Here is a 23,809-nt window from a genome sequence, read left to right on the forward strand (position 1 = left end):
CACAGGTTAGCTTTACAACAGAATAGCAATTTAACGTAGTCGTTTGCGCATCATGTCGAAGAACAGAAGAAGAATTAACATGAACAGACAAAAAATGGCAAGCGATAATTTATCACAGGTAAGATGAATGTAGAGAATAGTGTACTGTTAAACATGTGTCTCTTTTTGATGGTGCTTTTTAAATAATCACATAACCTGCTGTTGTGACTTGAATTGCAGAAAGAAAAATAAAAAAAGTAAAGAAGAGATTGATGGTAAGATACAGAATAATTTCATTCTTTTTTGGGGGGGTTTAGCAAGAACAAAAATTATCACATAAATGGGATTTGTGTTTTCAAGTAACTAAATAGAGACTGTAAATTGACTTTTTAACTGTATAGAACAGTGGCACTTAAAATGTAATTGTGTCAGAAAAGCAGTGCTAAAACTACAGATGCAGCGGCCGTTATTCGAACACTTCACGCGTTGTATACCTCGGAATACCCATGTCATGGCGCGTGCTTTCTTCTAACCTTCCCGCCTTAAGACGCGAGTGCAGAAAATTTCATTTTAGTGTTCTGGTTTTTAAACACCTGAAATTGACACAGTAGCACAGTACTGTACACATTACAATTCATTCATTTCATTGCACACAAAGAAGCAGAATCCATGAAACTCAAACAAAGCAACCGCGATAAACACATCTGCCTGGCGTGCTTGGCCGGGTAAATGCTGCGTGGAATACAGCAGAGCACACGAAAACGGCTCCGTGATTTGTTCGAATAATGGCCGCTGCATCTGTAACACCATCGTAGACATTAACTTGCGCATTCGATAACACTAGACAGATATGTAGGTAATGGTACCTTCTTCCCATTTCTAGAATTCAATGCTTGCTCATGCACACGTGTGTGTGTGTGTGTGTGTGTGTGTGTGTGTGTGTGTGTGTGTGTGTGTGTGTGTGTGTGTGTGTGTGTGAAAGGAGTTAGCAACAACTGACTACCCAGATGTCGTACTCGCCTCATCCACAGGACAATACAAATGAGCGCTCACACACCACAAAACCTTCACACTACACCCTAATTAAACTGCCACTAGCAGGATTAGTTAAAGAGATTAAAAACCTAAGGGGTCCTTGGTCCCCTAGAAAAATACATCAATGTAACAAAATCCCAATTTCAAAATAGGATGGTCGAAACATGTCCGGTAGTAGATCCCCCAAAACGTCATGGGTTAGAAATGATAGACCCATGTACCCACTCGGTGCCCCCAAAATGAGTGGGACTTTTGGGGCTCAACACATTCTCATACAGTACCCCGCAGTTCTTTGATCTGATTGAGGGTACAGCCAAACCTGGCAGTCTTGCAGAAGTGTGAGAAGGCAGGCCTGCAGAATTGTGACAAGGCAGGACTGCAGGAGTGTGACAAGGCAGGCCTGCAGAATTGTGACAAGGCAGGACTGCAGGAGTGTGACAAGGCAGGCCTGCAGAATTGTGACAAGGCAGGACTGCAGGAGTGTGACAAGGCAGGCCGGCATAATTGTGACAGGCAGGACTGCAGGAGTGTGACAAGGCAGGCCGGCATAATTGTGACAGGCAGGACTGCAGGAGTGTGACAAGGCAGGCCTGCAGAATTGTGTCAAAGCAGGACTGCAAGAGTGTGACAAGGCAGGCCTGCAGGAGTGTGACAAGGCCGGCCTGCAGGAGTGTGACAAGGCCGGCATGCAGGAGTGTGACAAGGCCGGCCTGCAGAATTGTGACAAGGCCGGCCTGCAGGAGTGTAACAAGTCAGGCCTGCAGAATTGTGACAAGGCAGGCCTGCAGGAGTGTGACAAGGCAGGCCTGCAGGAGTGTGACAAGGCAGGCCTGCAGGAGTGTAACAAGGCAGGCCTGCAGGAGTGTGACAAGGCAGGCCTGCAGGAGTGTGACAAGGCAGATCTGCAGGAGTGTGATAAGGCAGACCTGCAGGAGTGTGATAAGGCAGGCCTGCAGGAGTGTGACAATGCAGGCCTGCAGGAGTGTGACAAGGCAGGCTTGTAGGGGTGTAACAGGGCAGCCCTGCAGGAGTGTAACAAGTCAGGCCTGCAGGAGTGTAACAAGTCAGGCCTGCAGGAGTGTAACAAGGCAGGCCTGCAGGAGTGTAACAAGTCAGGCCTGCAGGAGTGTAACAAGTCAGGCCTGCAGGAGTGTAACAAGTCAGGCCTGCAGAATTGTGACAAGGTAGGCCTGCTGAATTGTGACAAGGCAGGCCTGCAGGAGTGTGACAAGGCAGGCCTGCAGGAGTGTGACAAGGCAGGCCTGCAGAATTGTGACAAAGCAGGACTGCAGGGGTGTGACAAGGCAGGCTTGTAGGGGTGTAACAGGGCAGCCCTGCAGGAGTGTAACAAGGCAGGCCTGTGGGAGTGTAACAAGGCAGGCCTGTGGGAGTGTAACAAGGCAGGCCTGTGGGAGTGTAACAAGGCAGTCTTGTAGGGGTGTAACAAGGCAGGCCTGCGGGAGTGTAACAAGGCAGGCCTGTGGGAGTGTAACAAGGCAGGCCTGTGGGAGTGTAACAAGGCATGCCTGTGGGAGTGTAACAAGGCAGGCCTGTGGGAGTGTAACAAGGCAGTCTTGTAGGGGTGTAACAAGGCAGGCCTGCAGGAGTGTAACAAGGCAGGCCAGTGGGAGTGTAACAAGGCAGGCCTGTGGGAGTGTAACAAGGCAGGCCTGCAGGGGTGTAACAAGGCAGGCTTGTAGGGGTCTGCCCTGTCAGTTTTGTCACTGCTCCCTTGAACAGTGACACTTTTATGACCTGTGGTCATGGACGTTAGCAATTCTTTAATTTCCAATTGGATCAGAGTGTATCAACAGCGTAATAACTCTCTCCCAGTAGTTACATTTATTGTACCTGCGCCATCATATTCAGGATAAGCCATTGACAGTCACATATGTAATGTGATAAGTTTCTTTTTAACCCTGAGGGGGAAATGCATTAACCGCTATTTTTTATAGTCTCATTTTGTTCATTTTTATATTATGACAACTGAGTACATTCACAGTTTGATAGCAATAAAAATTGTACAGGAGGGGGTTAGGGCGTGACGCTGAGCTGAATGGATGTATGTTAGAGCTACTCCGCACTAGGGAGGCCTGATCTAATATAAATCTTGATCAAAATATATTGCACCAGCACTGTTTCATATACTCTGGACACTATAAAAGAGGTGAGCATGTGCATAATGTCCTCTAAGTCCAGAAAGAAATCCAGCCGGGGGATGCCTGACTTTTTCAGAAAGAAGCAAAGTTCCTCGCGGCCCTCACAATATGCCGGCTCCTCGAGAGATGGGTATGAGACACAGAGGGAGCACGTTCTGACCATCCAACCGACAATGAAACATGTTATAAAGGACTTGTATTTAAGATTGAAAATGTCTTTTCAGGCCGAGTTGCAGAAGTCGATTACAGAAGTTAGAACAGGGGTTAACTAACTCGGGGGTAGGATGGAGGAAATGGAGTTCAAAGTAGCAGAGATGTCGGAGGCGCATAATGCTCTTGGCAAAGATTTGGGAGCGGTTAGAGGCCAAATACATAACATCCTAGAGCAAGCATGTCAAACTCAAATGCTAACAAGGGCCAAATTAAACAAGGTTTAAGTTCAGGTGGGCCGCAAAAAAAACAACTTACATTTTCATAGAAACGTGTGTGTGTGTGTGTGTGTGTGTGTGTGTGTGTGTGTGTGTGTGTGTGTGTGTGTGATGGCCTCACTAATCGAACAAAAAAAAACAGATGTGAATGATTCTGAACCCATTAACCAGTGTCAGGATGCCCCCTCTTCACAATTTCTAAAGCAGCAATCCCGCCTGGGATCTTACCTGATCCGCAGTCCCTCAAGGTACTATACTGGAGGGGAGGTGTTCCCTACCTGTCTTCTGATGTCTCCCGTGTGAAACTTGAGAGTCAGATCTGGAAGAAAGCAGAATAGGTTATTTCGTTGTAGGTACAGTGCAGTTAAGATAAAACAGAGAGAGTGGGTGAGGGTGACAGACAGAGGGTGGGAGAGCGAGAGAGAGGGTGGGAGAGAGAGAGAGAGAGCGAGAGAGAGGGTGGGAGAGAGAGAGAGAGGGTGGGAGAGAGAGAGAGAGAGGGTGGGGGAGAGAGAGAGGGTGGGGGAGAGAGAGAGGGTGTGGGGGAGAGAGAGGGGGTGGGAGAGAGAGAGAGGGTGGGAGAGAGAGAGAGGGTGGGGGAGAGAGAGAGAGGGGGGTGGGGGAGAGAAAGAGAGAGAGAGAGAGGGTGGTTGACTGACTCACCGGGCCTGTTGGCGGCCCTGTCCCTCATTCTCTCTCTACTTCCCCCCCATTTTCTCTCACCCTCTCCCATTGTCTCCCCCTATTCTCTCTCCCTTCCCTCCCCACCCCCATTCACTCAATCCCCTCTATTCTCTGTCCCCATCCATCTCCCTTCTCCCCCCCCCGATTCGCTCAATCCCCTCTTCTCTCTCTCTCCCTCCTCTCTTCTCCCCCCCATTCTCTCTCTGTCCTGCACAGACGTACACAGCCACTGACCTACAGACACTCACACAAACAGACCAACAAAGACACTGACCACACACAGACACCCACACAGTCTCTGCTGGCCTGCACAGACACAAACACACACACAGCCACTGATACACACTCCCCCCCCCACACACACACTCTCTCCCCCCCCCACACACACACTCTCTCCCCCCCCCCACACACACACTCTCTCCCCCCCCCACAAACACTCTCCCCCCCCCCCACAAACACTCTCTCCCCCCCCCACACACACACTCTCCCCCCCACACACACACTCCCCCCCCCCACATACACACACTCTCCCCCCCCCACATACACACACTCTCCCCCCCACATGCACACACTCCCCCCCCCACATACACACACTCCCCCCCCACATACACACACGCACTCCCCCCCACATACACACACGCACTCCTTCCCCACATACACACACACTCCCCCCCACATACACACACACACTCCCCCCCCCCACATACACACACACTCCCCCCCCACATACACACACACACTCCCCCCCACATACACACACACTCCCCCCCCACATACACACACTCCCCCCCCATACACACACACACACACACTCCCCCCCCATACACACACACACACTCCCTCCCCCCCACACATACTCCCCCTCACACATACACACACACTCCCTCCCCCCCCATACACACACACTCCCTCCCCCCCAACACACACACACTCCCCCTCACACATACACACACACTCCCCCCCACACACACAAAGTGGAAAACAGCGACGGATGGATGGGGGGGGGGGCGGGGGACAGAAGAAAGGCCTGCTTTTTGAGCCTCGCGATCGCGCACCACCACTGCCCGCCCCCACGCCCATCTTCCGCAACATGCGGACCGGGGGCAAAGGGAGCGCCAAGGGTGCAAGGGGGGGCGCCAAGGGGTGAGCAGAAAGGGGGTGAGCAGCAAGGGGGGTGAGCGCCAAAGGGGGTGAGCGGCAAGGGGGATCAACGCCAAAGGGGGTGAGCGGCAAGGGGGGTCAGCGCCAAAGGGGGTCAGCGGCAAGGGGGGTGAGCGCCTCTGCCCCCGGTCCCTGTGGCTGCCCGCCCGGCGGGGGACAGCAGACAGAGGAGCGGGAAGGCAGAGACACACTCACCGTGTGCTCTGCACAAAGCGGAAGCCCCGCCCCGGCTTCATCTGACCTGCCTGCGACCAATCCCCTGCATCCCGGCCGGCATTCTAAGTTCTGCCTCCTTCATTCAAACCCATGCGGCCCTTCATCCAATCCCCTGGCAGCATTCACTCACACAGAGAATACTTACCAGCTGCCGCATCCTCCTCACTGCCGCCGTAACCGGGACACATTGGCTGGGCCGCACAGATACTCGTTGTGGGCCGCATGCGGCCCGCGGCCCGCGAGTTTGACATGCTTGTCCTAGAGAAACAAGAAAACAGTGAAACATACCGGTTGAGGACCTGCCCACATATCTGCTTGGCCTATTCCAGCAATTGTGCCCGGAACTCACCACAGAAAAACTCCTACTCAATAGGGCCAACAGAGCTCTGAAACCGAAGGCTCTGGTGACGAGATAGTGAGAGCATCATAGTCCACTTCCACTACTACCAATCCCAGGAGGCCGTTCTGATGGCTGTGAGTAACCACAACTCGATTGATTTTGAGGGTCACAAATTGCAGCTGTGACCCCTGAGACACCCCAACCAGTTCCTGAATCGGAGAAACAACCGGTTTGTGCAGTTATTGCAGGAGATTGGCAAGTACTGCACCCATATAGACAGATCTCTGTTACTTCTCCTTTTAAACTTACTGGCAACCCCGGTCAGAAGCTTGGCAGGGCTAGGAGCCTATTTGAAAATACATTCCTCAAGATCTAGTTTTAGTAGGCCACTGTCTCGGGGGCCCCAGCTGATAGGTCTCCCATGGGGAGGGTTGGCCTTTCTTGGAGAAGACTGTCTATTATTACAGGGAGGAACCACAAAATGACTCCCTTTTATAAGATATATTATTATGTGTTCCTTTCTAGAGATTTAGAATAAGTTATCCTGTTATATTGTCCTAATGTTCGATATAGGAAGTTACAGGATGACGTTATGGTCTTAGTAACAAGTAATAAACATTGTACCAGATATGAATGTATAATGTTGCATTTTATGTCAAGATGTTTTTATAAATTACAAGCATATATAATGTAATAACTATGGGTGTATGACCATTAATCCTTTGGAAGTCACAGGGGTCTTGGGACCACAGCCAATAACATGCTACCTCACTAGTGAGTCTAGGGCAATAACTAAGGTTACCCACAAGGCCCCGCCTCCCCCTCCCCCCCATGCTGCGGCTAGTCTGACTTGGGAATTTGTCTCCCATTGCTACACCATACCCTCACCACATTTTTGTGGTTGTGGGTAATGTGGAATAATACTGTGACATGTTCAGTTCTGGGCCCCCCCTGGAACCCAGGTCTTTTTTTGGTTGTCGTTTAAATTTTTGTTTACCGTTTGTCAGGGTTTTGCTTTACTTTTCTCCCTCTGTCTTTTCTTTTGTGTCCCATTCAACGCGGAAGTCCACAAGATTCTATATGCCAGGGGCCCGTACACTTAGCCCCACAACGGCTTACAGCTCTTCATGCAGAAGGAGCTTCAGTACACCACCAATAGTTCTGGTACTTTTTGTTTTAAAATAATTTGATCATGACTCCACTTAAGATAATATCACGCAACGTGAATGGTTTAAATAGTCCCCATAATAGACGTATGGCTACGTCTAACTATAAAAAGGAAAGGGCCGATATTATTATTTTACAAGAAACACATTATGGTAATTGACACAAACCTTTTTTTTTTTCATAAACAGTACTCACCGACTTACTTAGCCTCCTCTCCGGTCAAGAAAAGGGGAGCTGCAGTCCTGTTCAATAATAATGTACCTTTCCAGAAAGTTTGAATAGTTGAAGATAAAGAAGGCCAATATATATTCCTAGCAGGTTTTTTAAATAATAAGAGTATAATTAAGAGTATCTCTCGTCTTCCAGTCTTGGTTTCTTTCCAGACAAACAAAAAACTCTGGGTCCGTCTGGAAGATTACTTGATCTTTGCTGTTTGAAAAAAGATATTTTCTTTGCTGTTGTTTCTTGGCTGAACAATAAACTGTGTGTTTTCTTCTTGATCTTTCATTGCTGTTTGTTCTTTGATCTTTCTTTTATTTTCTGGTTCTTTGATCAAAACCACATACTTATAACCTTGTTGAGAAAGGAGATTCGAGACTCACCCCTTTAACCAGGGGCACATCCTCAATCCCTCCTCCCCTACTGTAAGTGATGTATGTCTCAGATTCGATGCTGGATCGCCAGAAAAAAAATAACTATTCGGAAGATAATTGAGGAGACGAAAAAAAATCCTTTTTTTTTGTTATATAGATCTTTGTGTTTCCTTTCAGTAGAAATAAAATGCCAGACATAGATTTCTTAGCACTTTCTACTTTATTCTTGTAGAGGCAAAATAATACATGAATAGACTTCAGATATACTGTATTTGTTGCCTCTAATGATATTTGTTTGTTCGTTCTGACGCATCTTCTTAAAAACAGATTCATATAGTCATTTCTTCATCTACAGATTAACCTATGCATGGCTAGCAATAATACAATGAAACAATAACATATTCTCATCCTTGGAAATTACTTATCAAAAAAGAATGGGCACAAAGCCTATAACCGTGATGGGGTCTATTTTGTACCCAAAATGTGCTATAAACAATTCACTTTCCTACAAATCATTTGTTTTTAAATGTGTTTTTCTCACATGCCACCATCCTTCTACCAATTCAACAGTTCACTCAAATTATAACAAAATTAAATCTATAAAGATGCTGAATAACATAAATCCCATTTACACACCCGTTTCTCGGAGCAGCTGTGGATGAAATGTCGCACTCTTTCAGATTCCATCCCCTTCAAAACCCTCCTGTCCTGTTACAACTTACCTCTGTGCCTTCCTCTCCTCTGCACCCATTCACATGAATCCTCCTTCATCTACTCAAAATGCTTTCACCCCTGTAAGACAGAAGGAAGTATCTCAGTTCATTTTCTCCTCTTCCTCTACTATCTGCCAGCTTGATCCCATTCCTTCACACCTCCTCAGAACTCTGACCACCTCTCTGCACTTACTCACATTTTCAACTCATCCTCAACTCTGGTGCCTTTCCTTCTCCCTTTAAACATCCTATTGCAAGACCAATCCTCAAGAATTAGACTCTTGACCCCACTAACTAATATAACTATTGACCTCTCTTTTTCCTGCCTTTGCCTCTAAATTTCTGGAACATCTTGTATTTTTCTGCATTCTTTCTTTCCTAAGGTCCTGCCCTCTCCTAGACCTACTGTAACCAGGTTTTCACACTGCTCACTACTGAAACAGCATTCACCAAAGTAGCAAACAACCTCCACATTGCTAAATCCAAAGGACATCCCTCCCTTCTTATTCTACTTGACACTTGTGAAGCCTTTAATACTGTTGACCGCCCCCGTCTCCTTCACACATTTCACTCCCTTGGTGTTCATGACAAAGCACTCTCCTGGTTTTCTTTCTATTGTTCTCATTCCTTTAGTGTATCTATTTCTAACTCCTTCTTTCTCTGCTGGCCAATTTGTTTGCGCACCTCAAGGCTCTGTATTTATTTTCTGATGTTAAACTAATATGTCAAAGACTGAGATGCTCATAATCCAATAAAGTCCTATTGTGTCCCTTTCTATTTCAGTTATTAACACTACTACTGTATGCATTTAAGTCTGTTGTTTAAGCATCATATTGTTGTTCTCAACGTAATTTAATGCTATTACTAAATGTTGCCACTTCTTTAATTGTAACATTGCGTTAATATAAAATTTTCTTCATGTCTCTACTACTGAAATATTAATTAATGCCTTCATTCTCTCCCATCTGGACTAATGGAACCCTCTCTTCACGGGCCTCTCTGCCTTGCAGCTTTCTAACCTTCAATGGCCCCGGATACATCAAGCTTTATAAAAATTGCGTTTTTGAAACGCTTGTTAATAGCACAAAAATAAGTCGGTATCCAGCAATGGTTGTACAATCTGAAAAAAACGCGTGTTGTGCCAAGAAAATTGTAGATATTTATTGCCATAATGGTTGAGTTGGCGTTAAAATGGCGGAAACGTCGTGTAATTGTTCTAAAATGGTGGACTTTCCTATGCGGCACACTATATAAACCTCTGATTTCTTCATACAAATTACAATTGCTCTAGGGGGATAGAGAGAACAAATTGGCTACAGGGAGTTGGAGGTTTGATTGACTTGTACTGATATCTGATTGAGTGGTCCTGTTATATTTGTTGCCTGTCTGTGTGGGTGCTTGTGTGTGCATATTTTTCTGTAATTTTGAACTTGTTTGTCTTTTGTTTGTGCATTCATATTTGTTCTGTACTGTGTGAGAGTGAAAGATGGAGGAGAGACTGGTACGAGTGTGAGGCCGAGGGAGTGTGAGGTGTGATGGTGGGCGGAAGAGGGGGGAGGAGTGGAGGAACTGTGAGGAGTGATGGTGGGCAGAGGAGGAGTGAGGAGTGGTGGTACTGGTAGTGGGAGTGTGAGGCACACATAGGAGCGAAGGACAGTGGGGATGAGAGCAGGGCTGGTACCCAGGTGAGTGTAGGAAGAAGCCAGGGTAGGAGGCTGGGGATAGAGGGGGAATGAGGGGAGAGGAAAGAGGGAGAGGTCAGAGGGCCGATGGAGGAGCAGTGAGGGAGACGGCACAGCAGCAAGGCCCAGGAGAGCTAATGTTACAGGCTCCCCAACCTGCACATGGCAGTGAAGCAGCTGATAAGCAGTGGCTACTTAGCCTTACATTTTCTGCTGACGAAAATATTGTTTTGAAATGAAATAGTAACTTGTTACCACATTATTTTCAGTAGGTAGCAACCAAAAACGTCCTTGGTCATTAAAAAAATAAAAAAAATTAAAAATGGAAAAGCATTAATGATGCTGTTATCAGCGTTGGCACAATGTCACATACCGTGGCTAACTGCAAGAAAAGATATGCAGACATCAAAGGGAAATTGAAAGAAAAAATGGCATTGGAACATAGGAATGCCAGAGGAACGGGTGGAGAACCAGCATTGAATGTATTATACACCGCCTATGAAATAATGAACTCTGAATTAATTGTAGGCATACCAAACCTGAGAGACACGGGTCGACCAATGTCAGATGAAGAACCAGGTAAGTACATGTTAATGAAAGGATAAACTTAAATTCATATGTTTATATTAATGTGTGTGTGTGTATGTGTGTGTATATATACATATATATATATATATATGTATGTATATATATATGTATGTATATATGTATATGTGTATATATATGTATATGTATATATATATATGTATCAAACAAAACAAAAAATCCAAAGTAGCGCCTCTATTGTATCCTACCAACTGTGATAAAGTCTACCTAACTGTGAAGTACAATCAATGGGGTGGCAGAGATGGGTAATAAATGTAAAAAACCTATGTTATCTTAAGGTATAACAATAAAAAATGTATATTTTTAAAAAATATACCAATGTGCTAATACTTTAATAGTTAAAAATGTAAAAATAATTTTTTTTAAATAGGTAAAAATATTGGAAAAAATCCATAAAAAACCTTTAAAAAAACACAGAGTCCTGTTCCAAATAAATGCATCCAGGTATTAGGCGGCCCGTTAAGAAGGGATCACTACTCCCTGTTGATACCTATGAAAAAGAAAAGAAAGAAACAGGCGCACACCTAGTGCATTAAAGTATAACAATTCGGTTTATGGAACAATAAAAACAGCCAAATTCCCACTCACAAGTGTACACGGTAAATAGGCAGGTATGAGATAGGCTCTCATTAGCCAATACAGCCGTCCGACTCAGCAATGGAAACCTTCTCCTGTGTGCTCTCCGTGTGGTCTCCTGCAACCGGAAATGACGTCCACCCGGTCGGGTGCCCCGCACAGGAAATCCCTCCGGGAACTAATACCTTCAGCTGCCTGCTTCTGGTCACTGCACCACTGGGGGAAGGAAGGATCCAAATCTCTGCTTTGCCTCTCAATGCCTGCAACAGTTCTCAGACCGCAATGAGGATCTCCGTGGGAAGATGACTCCTCTGTCTTAGCCACGCCCTACGCGTTTCGTCATCTATGATGACTTCATCAGGGGTTACCCATTGGATGTAACCCCACAGTATTTATAACAAGGATATTTGCATATACTAATAAAACAATTAAAAAGTTAATTACAAAAGTTCAACCAGTCTACTGCTTTATCTTAGCATAGTGCAAATCCCAATAGACTGGTTATGAGGACCACACTGTCTTTTCAAAAAATGTGATTGGATATATATGTGTATTTTACAATTTGCAGAAATATGCTCTATGCATTGGATATTATTCAAATTATTGCTTGATGTATTAATGCATAAACTTAATGTGCTATTAACAATGTTTGAGTAGTAATTAGTGATAGTGCTATTTTTGTTTGCAACTTAAATATATTATAATTTAGATAACCTCTTATAATTATTTTAAAATTCGATTTAATTTGAACAGATGACTAAGTGACAATTAAGTTGTATAAGAAAGATTACGTCCAGGATTGGAGAAGCTATTACATATAGAATGAAACTACCAGTTTAACCCATTATACCATTAGCCGACAGTTTAGTTGCTAGGATATTACACGGACTGAAGTTCCACTTACCAAGTCTTAGTAATTAACCTGGTGTTATCCATTGGCAATTTACAAGTATATGGATTACAGTTGGAGTCATTGGTGCAGCAAAGGTTTTTGTTAAGCAAGGACAGAAGAACCCTCAGCATGAATTAATAATGTGTGTAATGAAAATAAATATTAATAGTGTATATAATAAAAAACATGTACTTAACCTATGTGGTGTTAATAAAAATATCTATAATTATACCATGAAATGAACTGTGATGTATATATTAATATATAATATAATAAATGTGAATAATTATATATATGTGAATTAACGTGAATGAATGTTGAAATTACCTAACTAATCATTATTTGATTAGTTAGGTAATTTCAACATTCATTCACGTTAATTCACATATATATAATTATTCACATTTATTATATTATATATTAATATATACATCACAGTTCATTTCATGGTATAATTATAGATATTTTTATTAACATCACATAGGTTAAGTACATGTTTTTTATTATATACACTATTAATATTTATTTTCATTACACACATTATTAATTCATGCTGAGGGTTCTTCTGTCCTTGCTTAACAACAACCTTTGCTGCACCAATGACTCCAACTGTAATCCATATACTTGTAAATTGCCAATGGATAACACCAGGTTAATTACTAAGACTTGGTAAGTGGAACTTCAGTCCGTGTAATATCCTAGCAACTAAACTGTCGGCTAATGGTATAATGGGTTAAACTGGTAGTTTCATTCTATATGTAATAGCTTCTCCAATCCTGGACGTAATCTTTCTTATACAACTTAATTGTCACTTAGTCATCTGTTCAAATTAAATCGAATTTTAAAATAATTATAAGAGGTTATCAAAATTATAATATATTTAAGTTGCAAATAAAAATAGCACTATCACTAATTACTACTCAAACATTGTTAATAGCACATTAAGTTTATGCATTAATACATCAAGCAATAATTTGAATAATATCCAATGCATAGAGCATATTTCTGCAAATTGTAAAATACACATATATATCCAATCACATTTTTTGAAAAGACAGTGTGGTCCTCATAACCAGTCTATTGGGATTTGCACTATGCTAAGATAAAGCAGTAGACTGGTTGAACTTTTGTAATTAACTTTTTAATTGTTTTATTAGTATATGCAAATATCCTTGTTATAAATACTGTGGGGTTACATCCAATGGGTAACCCCTGATGAAGTCATCATAGATGACGAAACGCGTAGGGCGTGGCTAAGACAGAGGAGTCATCTTCCCACGGAGATCCTCATTGCGGTCTGAGAACTGTTGCAGGCATTGAGAGGCAAAGCAGAGATTTGGATCCTTCCTTCCCCCGGTGGTGCAGTGACCAGAAGCAGGCAGCTGAAGGTATTGGTTCCCGGAGGGATTTCCTGTGCGGGGCACCCGACCGGGTGGACGTCATTTCCGGTTGCAGGAGACCACACGGAGAGCACACAGGAGAAGGTTTCCATTGCTGAGTCGGACGGCTGTATTGGCTAATGAGAGCCTATCTCATACCTGCCTATTTACCGTGTACACTTGTGAGTGGGAATTTGGCTGTTTTTATTGTTCCATAAACCGAATTGTTATACTTTAATGCACTAGGTGTGCGCCTGTTTCTTTTTTTTCTTTTTCATATATATATGTATATATACAGTGGTTGACAAATCACCAAAAAATCTACTCGCCACACAAAAAAATCTACTCGCCACCTAGTACCAAACGTGTGCTGCTTGGGCCAATATTTACTCGCCCGGGGGTTAAATCCACTCGCCCGGGGCGAGCAAATGTATAGGTTTGTCGAACACTGTATATATATATGTAGCCGGGATTCCTTTGCATGTATGTGTTGTGCTACAGCAGAGCAGGGAACGCTCCGGTTATCGGAGGTTCCGCGTTGAGGGCGCCGCCATTGTTTGGAGTTGGCGCAGGCGCAGAAGGTGTGGAGGAGGTTGCGCATGCGCGGGTGTGGCCGCAAAGCCCGCGAAGGAGGAGCAGCTCTCATTGGGTGAAGGAGGGGGAACTACGAGTCCCAGCAGCCCCCCGGGGACATGTGGAGTGAGGGGACCAATCGGGCGAGAGGGAAGGAGAGTGGATAAGGGGAGGGGGCGCGCACGTTGGGCAGAGCGAGCGGGAGGAGGAAGGAGACTGAGCTCCAGGTGTAGGGAGGCCATCAGCCCCCACATAGGCCCTATGCCCCAGGCCCAGTTAGGCCCTGAGCCCCGGTAGTGTGCAGCAGAGATAGGGATTGGCCCTAGATAGGTTCCGGTTCCCTTATTGTGCTGCCAAGTGATCGCGTGAGAGACAGTGTGTGTTCTGCAGGAGATCTGGGCTAGGACCCTGCCGTTGTTGCTACCGTCCGTCTGGGTGGGATCGCCCCGGACGCCTATTGCTGGAAGTCACCGCGCATCTGACCCTTTGTGAAGATCCGTGGCAGGCCCGGGCACTGGAGTGTCCGGCAGGTAATCAACAAGTGCACCAACTATATCATCATTACACAGGACACAGTGGCTGCGCAGTCACCCATATATATTCTTTACCTCACTGGAGGGTGGGAACATAAGGTGTTGGGGAATTGGACATGGGGTGGAATCACCCGGTGAAGGCGGGGAATAGCGTCCTGCGAGACGCAGAAGGTAGTGTCACCTCTAGGGAGGTACACCCGTATATATATATCTATGCTCTTGCCAACAAGTAAAGTCATTCGGTTGTTATATGCTGTGTGTGTGTGTGTATTGTTATACATATTGTCCTGCGAGGAACCACTCCCCCTCTGGCGGGAGCCATCGTAGGTGGAGGCGCTGCACCAAGTATCAGGTATCATTAGTATTACGTGTGCCACAGGCTCTCCGTGGCAGAAGCTTAGGCCCTGTGAGCCTACAGGTTATACAGCATATGGTAGCGGTCTGTGTTCACAAGGAAACAGGGCTGCATTTGGAGGCGCTGCTGAGATCTAAGCCCTGAGGTGCCCCCCATACACACATACACCACCATGGCCCTCCCCTCGCGCCAAAAAGTGCACGAGTGGGCGCAGCAAATGCAAACGCCCACCGCATGGTGGCCGTGACCCAAGTACCAATGGCCTTACCACTAGAGACATTGCAAACGGCCTTACGACAACTACCTGGTTTTGCCAAAGCTCGCCTGGTAGACGTCCTCATAGACAAAGATGCTAAGTGGAACACATTGCTAGTTGATTGCCGGCGAGATCTGGTGGTTCTTGAGCCCGCAGTACCTCAATCCCTGCAGCTTCCCAACTCCCCCCCCGGCGGAAGTCCCTTTGTCTACCCACTCAGAGACCCCCCCCCCCTGGAGGAAACGTGTGACGGCTGCCCAACCCTCACCTCCGCTCCCTACCCGGCTAGTGAAGCGGGCAGTTGTCGGTCAGGATTTAGCTATCAAGGGTCTAGTATCTCTGAAGAGGCTGAATCGTGTAGTGAAATGTTACAAAAACTCACTGACAAGGTAGGCCAGTTAACCGCTCCACCCATTTTACCACCGCTAGTGGAAGCCCTCACCCTGGCCACGCATTCTCAGAATTACCGGAAACTGAAGGCCTTCTCCGGGACCCTACCCGTCCCGACGGGAGAGAATGGGATAGACCTCTGGAAGGAGCACACCCAGGGCGTGATGGAAGAATGGTCCTGTACCGACGCCGTGAAGCGTCAACGTATCATGGAGTGCTTGAGGCCCCCAGCATCCACCCTGATTAGTATTCACAGAGAGCAGCATCCTGATCTGACCTCTCGGATGATGGTCGAATACTTAACCGAAGCCTGCGGCGTGACCGAGGATGATGGAGCCCTGTGGGCCAAATACTTTGCCATCAACCAAAAAGATGGAGAAGACTTATCTGCCTACATCCACCGAGTGCAAATTGCGTTGAGGCCCTTACTTCACCACAAGTATATAACAGCCTCGCAAATGGACGAGTATCTCCGCAAGCAATACCTGCGGGGCTCCAGTCCCAACCACCCTATTGCAAACATGATCAGCGATAACCTCACTCGCGGGAGCCCTCCTTCGTTTACCAAGCTATTGCAGCAAGTCAAGGAACATGAGGCACATCTAATGCTCCATTCTCCCCAGAAAGCTAAAGTCACTGGCAACCCCAAACCCAAAGGGGGTAGTGAGAAAAAGGAAGAACCTCCAGACAAATCCGGCCACGAGCGACCGAAGTACGTCGGCCGAACTTCGCCTCCTTACAATCGCCGCACTCCGCCGAGGGATCTGTCCTGCTACAAATCGCGGGAAGAAGGGTCATATATCCTATGATTGCCGGATGGGAGAATCCCGCGACCGAAGTCCCTCGCCCAAGAAGTTCACGCCTAACGCTATGGTGTGTGGTGCCTATGCGGCAAGCGGAGATGACCCCGGTACCAACCGAAGTGGTGAAGGTTCCAAGGATGAGAATAACCGAGTGGGGCCGGTAGCCCTTATACGGGTGCTCGTAGATGGCATCTATTTCTCCGCCCTGTTGGACACAGGATCGCAAGTGACCATCATCTATTGAGGCTTCTATGATCAACACCTCCAGAAGCGGCCACTGAAGTCGGCCAAGCATATCAAAGTAAGAGGGCTGAGCAACGAAGATTACCCCATTGATGGCATAGTAACGGTGTCCCTGGAAATTCAGCAGCTCAACACCGGGAAGACTCACCCCATGAATGTAGATGCTCTGGTATGCCCGGAACCCAAAGACCTGCCTAAATACCCGATCATTCTGGGCAATAAAATGCAGACATTGTACAAGCGGTCATCCGGGCCTATCTGCAAGAAACCCATGAATTACCCATGTCCAGTCTCCATTTGCAGCTGGTCCAGACACAACCGAGCCCCCTACCTCCAGTCTTGGAAGATTATGGGCTGCTTTTCTGTGGCCGAGCGGGTCTAACCAGAATCTTGCCGGGGAGATACAGAGGATGCCTGCCTGGTGCGCCTACGCAGAAAGGGTAGCCACAGAACAGCTCTTCTCCCTAGAAAGTACGGCGGAAGAAGATGCCCACAGAGGATACCGACTAGTACCTGAATTCCAGGATTGGCCGTCCGCCATTCCTTGCCGCATCTATGTGATGGTTCAGAATCTATGCCTCTTCCCCATGGACATCGACGCGGGTCAACGAATAGGTAGAATTTACCCCGTCAGCTCCGTGGGTGAAGTTGTGCATGTCAAGGCTACCCGAGTGGAATGCTCCGGCGCAAGACTGGACTTTGACTTTGGCTCGGAGGGGTTACCCGAGGAGTGGAAAGAGAGGCTGCGGGCTCAATTGGAAGAACGGCGAGATGTATTCTCTACTGGGGAAATGGATGTGGGGTGCAGCCGCAGCACCCAACACACTATTCGGATGAACGATACGAAGCCCTTAAGAGAACGTTCCCGCCGGCTCGCCCCTAGAGATGTAGACGATGTCCGGGCCGTCCTACAAGAGATGGAGGAAGCCGGGATCGTCACCGAGTCACGAAGTCCTTATGCCTCGCCCATAGTGGTGGTGAGAAAGAAGAATGGGACGTGAGGCTATGTGTGGATTACAGGACACTGAACAATCGGACGGTGCCAGACCAGTATAATCTTCCCCGCATAGAGGAGATCCTGAATGCTCTCCATGGAAGCAAATGGTTCAGTGTGTTGGACCTGCGGTCGGGGTACTACCAAGTACCCATGAGCCCAGATGATCAGGAGAAAACAGCGTTCATTTGTCCCCTAGGGTTCTATCAATTCACCCGCATGCCCCAAGGTATATGTGGGGCCCCCGCCACTTTCCAACGGCTAATGGAGAAGACGTTAGGTGACTTAAACCCCCGAGAGTGCCTAGTGTATTTGGATGACATCATTGTCTTCGGGAGGACACTGGAAGAACACGAATCTCGACTCCTGAAGGGTTAGCCTGAGAGGGGCTCAAGCTCTCCCTAGACAAATGTCGATTTTGCAGAATGTCTGTGACCTACGTGGGACACATAGTGTCCGCGGAAGAAATTGCCACTGATCCCGCTAAAATAGAAGCCGTAGTAAACTGGCCCCGACCCGCCAACGTGGGGGAGCTGCGCTCGTTCTTGGGGTTCTGCGGATACTATCGCAGGTTTGTGGAAGGATATTCCCGTCGGGCTAAAGCCCTCAACTGCCTCCTCAAAATCTATCCCGAAAACACTGGACGAAAGGCTGTACCTGCTCATCAACCTTTCGGAGACAAATGAACCGCAGAATGCAAACAAGCCTTTGGGGACTTGAAGCAGAGTTTTACAGCGGCCCCAGTACTAGCCTATGCCAACCCTGAACAACCGTATATATTACATGTGGACGCTAGCCTAGGTGGATTAGGGGCGGTGTTGCATCAAAATATCCCGAAGGATTACGACCCGTGGCCTACATCAGCCGCAGTCTGACGGCCAGTGAACAAAATTACCCCGTGCACAAGCTCGAGTTCCTTGCCCTCAAATGGGCCATCATGGACAAACTTCACGATTATCTTTATGGGGTCACGTTCGCGGTGCATACAGACAATAATCCGCTCACCTATATCATGACTTCTGCTAAACTCGATGCGGCCGGGCACCGCTGTCTAGCCTCCCTCTTCAACTACAAATTCACTTTGAAATATAAACCAGGTCCCTTGAACGTTGGAGCAGATGCCTTGTCTAGACGACCGGGGCTGGCCGCAACCCCCGACGACGACCAATGGGAAAAAATCCCGGGACCTGGAATGCGGGCTCTGTGTTGCACGCGGCCATAGTCAATGATCAGGTGGCCTTCTCCGAGTTAAGAGTGGCCGACTCCCTAGGGTGTGCGTCAAAAGCCATCCCGGAAGCGTATATGGACCCCAGTGGGATGCATGTCACCCCTGACAAAATCATAGCCTGGAAGTGCGATAACAGGCACGTGACCCGGTAGCGGGAGCCATCCGCTATGCCATTCAACAAAATCGCCCCGATCTCCTCAAACAGGCCCCTGGCGATGTGGGCGGCATACTAATGCGAGAAGCCGATAAATTCGAAATACGGGACAATCTGCTATACCGAGTTGTGCAGTACCATAATCACCCGAATAGGAGACAGCTAGTACTACCTAGAATATTACAAAACCTAGTGTTGCGATCACTACATGATGAATATGGCCATCTGGGTGTCGATAAGACTTTTGGATTGGTACGGGATCGGTTCTTCTGGCCAAAGATGAGAGAAGCAGTAGAGCATCACTGTCGACGGTGTATTCGGTGCATCCAACGGAAGACATTGCCCACCCGGGCCGCCCCAATGGGTCATTTGAAAAGCACTGGGCCCATGGATCTAGTATGCATGGATTTCCTATGTATTAAACCCGATAGCCGGGCCATCGGTAATGTGCTGGTCATCACTGACCATTACACAAGATATGCACAGGCCTTCCCGACGAAAGACCAGAAAGCCATCACAGTGGCCAAGGTACTCTGGGAAAAATATTTCATACATTATGGGCTTCCTCAACGACTACACTCTGGTCAGGGTAGAGACTTTGAGAGCAAATTGATAAAGGAATTACTAAAAATCTTGCACATTAATAAGTCCCGCACAACTCCCTACCACCCAGAAGGAGATGCACTGCCCGAACGGTTCAATCGCACATTGTTGGACATGCTGGGTACGTTGACTCAAGGGAAGAAAGCTGATTGGAGCCAACATGTGGAAACGCTAGTGCACGCTTACAACTGCACTAGACATGATTCTACTGGATTTTCTCCATACTTCCTGATGTTTGGGAGGGAAGCCCGACTGCCCGTAGACATACGTCTGCGAGTATCCACTGACTGAGTTCATAATGCCACTCACTTCAGATACGTGCAGAGGTTACAAGAGAACCTACAACGAGCCTACCAACAAGCAGAAAGATCAACAGAGAAACTGAACGCTGGAAACGAGGCGTTATGATCACAAAATCAAACACAGAGACATTCAGCCGGGAGACGCCGTACTCGGCAATCTGGGAGTGCCGGGGAAACATAAGCTGGCTGACCGGTGGAGAGAAGGAGTGTATGAGGTAGCGTCGCAAATGCCCGGTCTTCCAGTCTATCGCATCAAAGACTCGGAGGGTCGGGTGAAGATATGGCACTGGAATCACTTACTCCCTATTCTACAAGTAGAGGACGGGGAAGTGGAATTGGCTACAACCTCATTGGATGGTGATATGACACAAGGAGAAAACGATTCTACGATCGACAACACAAGGCATCAAGAAGACCCCCAAGAGGGAACCTCTCAAAGGGGCCCTCAACAGCGAGCATCTCCCGGTGGAGCTATGGGTAAAGAGCTCGGGGAGCACACGCCCAATGGGGTGGCTCTGGAAAAATCTACATTGAACCCACAGAGTCCCTGTTTTGTGCCATGTAATGATCAAATAGAGACTGTAACCCCCTCAAGGGAAGAGGCTGAACCTCAAGATCAGGATAGTCATTCTCCCGAGGGAGTGATCGAAGAACAGTTAAGATGAAGTCAAAGAAATGGGCAACCTCCAATGAGGATGACCTATGGTCAGTTCGGGGCACCCCACTATGAGGCTCAGCAGTGGGCTCACAATCGAGTAAAGTCAGTAATCGTGATGTTCAGTGAAATGTATAATCGTATTTAGAGTGTTGGAGGATGTTGGAGTGTTATGCATTTTTCATTATATAATGTTGTACCAGTTCAAAGGTATCGTCCAAGCGGGGGTGTTGGAATCCACAGGGGAGAGGAGGTAGCCGGGATTCCTTTGCGCGCATGTGTTGTACTACAGCAGAGCAGGGAACGCTCCGGTTATCGGAGGTTCCGCGTTGAGGGCGCCGCCATTGTTGGGAGGTGGCACAGGCGCAGAAGTTGTGGAGGAGGAGGTTGCGCATGCGCAGGTATGGCAGCAAAGCCTGCGAAGGAGGAGAAGCTCTCATTGGGTGAAGGAGGGGGAACTACGAGTCCCAGCAGCCCCGCGGGGACATGTGGAGTGAGGGAACCAATCGGCCGAGAGGGAAGGAGAGTGGATAGGGGGAGGGGACGCGCACGTTGGGCAGAGCGAGCGGGAGCAGGAAGGAGACGGAGCTCCAGGTGTAGGGAGACCATCAGCCCCTACATAGGCCCTATGCCCCAGGCCCAGTTAGGCCCTGAGCCCCAGTAGTGTGCAGCAGAGATAGGGATTGGCCCTAGATAGGTTCCGGTTCCCTTATTGTGGTGCCAAGTGATCGCGTGAGAGACAGTGTGTGTTCTGCAGGAGGTCTGGGCTCAGACCCTGCCGTTGTTGCTACCGTCCGTCTGGGTGGGATCGCCCCGGACGCCTATTGCTGGAAGTCACCGCGCATCTGACCCTTTGTGAAGATCCGTGGCAGGCCCGGGCACTGGAGTGTCCGGCAGGTAATCAACAAGTGCACCAACTATATCATCATTACACAGGACACAGTGGCAGCGCAGTCACTCATATATATTCTTTACCTCACTGGAGGGTGGGGACATACGGTGTTTGGGAATTGGACACGGGGTGGGATCACCCGGTGAAGGAGGGGAATAGCGTCCTGCGAGACGCAGAAGGTAGTGTCACCTCTAGGGAGGGACACCCGTATTATATATATATATATCTATGCTCTTGCCAACAAGTAAAGTCATTCGGTTGTTATATGCTGTGTGTGTGTGTGTGTATTGTTATACATATTGTCCTGCGAGGAACCACTCCCCCTCTGGCGGGAGCCATCGCAGGTGGAGGCGCTGCACCAAGTATCAGGTATCATTAATATTACGTGTACCCCAGGCTCTCCGTGGCAGAAGCTTAGGCCCTGTGAGGCTACAGGTTATACAGCATATGGTAGCGGTCTGTGTTCACAAGGAAACAGGGCTACATATATATATATATATATATATATATATATATATATATATATATATATATAACATAGAAAAAGAACAAAAAGCACTCCGTAATAATAGTCACTGGTGTGGGTGCAGATCCTATAATGAAGAATAAGCAATACGATACCGTTTGGAAACGAAATCAGCAGGCAGCACTCCAGAATTGAACAAACAAGTGTATTGAAAAAATAAACACACACCACCTTGACAAAGGTCCCATTCGTGGACCGAAACGTTGGTTTTGTGTTTATTTTTTCAATACACTTGTTTGTTGAATTCTGGAGTGCTGCCTGCTGATTTCGTTTCCAAACGGTATCGTATTGCTTATATATATATATATATATATATATATATATACATACATATACAGTGGTCGACAAATCACCAAAAAATCTACTCGCCAAACAAAAAAATCTACTTGCCACCTAGTACCAAACGTGTGCTGCTTGGGCCAATAGGAGCTCGCCACGATGTTGAATCCACTCGCCCGGGGCGTGCAAATGTATAGGTTTGTCGAACACTGTATATATATATATATATATATATATATATATATATGTGTTCAATTATCACACATACCATTGCATTGTGAACCTTTCATTAATAAAATGTATGTAACCTTCTTGTAGGTCCATCCAGGCATCAACATTTACGGCCTACTCTGCATCTCAGGTGGTCTCAAATAGGTAGGCAACTAATATGTAACATCTCACAATTGTACACACACTATTGTTAAATATTCACATCATTTAACCATTATATACATGTAGAATACAGCGTGTGACTGACATAACATTTGAGCTGTAACAACCAACAATTCAAACTAAACTATATTTTTTTAGAACTTTAACTTATTGTACCTATAACTGTTGTCAACATGTAATGTAACATATCAGTACATGTAACTATAAAGAACATAACAAACACTTTTCAACACATCATAGTACAATATTACCACTCCAGATGTCAATGTCTGTACTTATCTGAAAGTATATGTCAATCTGTGAAACCAACAGTAATCCTGTATGTTGTATCATGTCACCTTATTACAGGTTCACCCGTGCGTGCTGCATCAAGCCCACTGAGACAGTCTTCACCAGGTTAGACAAAAATATGTTACGTGTCCAAATGTAATTCACAATATTGTTCATTAATCACATACTTTGAGAATAATATAGATGTAACAAAGTTTGTGAATGACAACTATAAATACTTAGCAATAGATAAGTCACACATATGAACAGATTACTCATGCTATTGAATTACGGTATATGTAACTTTGTATGAAATGTTCTGTAAGTATGAAGTACATGTTAGTTCAAATAAGCATCACTTAATATTTCTGTAATTATCACATACTATAACACCTCACCTGTCTATCAATGTCTTCATAAGACAGTACTTTGCTACAAATTACACCATCACATATATCATCAACTATTGCACCTTAAAGTGATATATATATATTTATATGTAACCTTATTATAGGTCCATCATTGGATGAAACTCTATTGGCAAACCCACCACTGGGAACATCTACAGCTTGTAAGCAAATGAAGTCCAATTCCTCAGAAAGAGTAATGTTGACTTGTCACATACTGTACCTTTTCCATTTAATGAATGTAACAAAGTGCAATACAAGATTGATGTCAATGACATATAACAAAGCATTCACAGGCAGTGTCAAATTAGGCTCGCAAACTCCAAAACAGAAGAACGGCACT

General features: G+C 46.4%; 1 protein-coding gene across 1 annotated transcript in view; it reads left to right on the plus strand.

Annotated features, from left to right (window-relative positions):
- Positions 1-23,809, plus strand: part of SETDB2 (SET domain bifurcated histone lysine methyltransferase 2) — a 169,604-nt gene that overhangs the window by 139,060 nt on the left and 6,735 nt on the right. The window contains exons 30-34 of the mRNA XM_075593180.1: positions 220-254; positions 10,686-10,736; positions 22,715-22,771; positions 23,138-23,185; positions 23,574-23,630. Coding sequence (XP_075449295.1) covers positions 220-254; positions 10,686-10,736; positions 22,715-22,771; positions 23,138-23,185; positions 23,574-23,630 — 248 coding nt within the window. The remainder of the gene's footprint in view (positions 1-219; positions 255-10,685; positions 10,737-22,714; positions 22,772-23,137; positions 23,186-23,573; positions 23,631-23,809) is intronic.

The sequence above is a fragment of the Ascaphus truei genome, chromosome 3 (genome assembly GCF_040206685.1).
Source record: "Ascaphus truei isolate aAscTru1 chromosome 3, aAscTru1.hap1, whole genome shotgun sequence".
Lineage (NCBI taxonomy): Eukaryota > Metazoa > Chordata > Amphibia > Anura > Ascaphidae > Ascaphus > Ascaphus truei.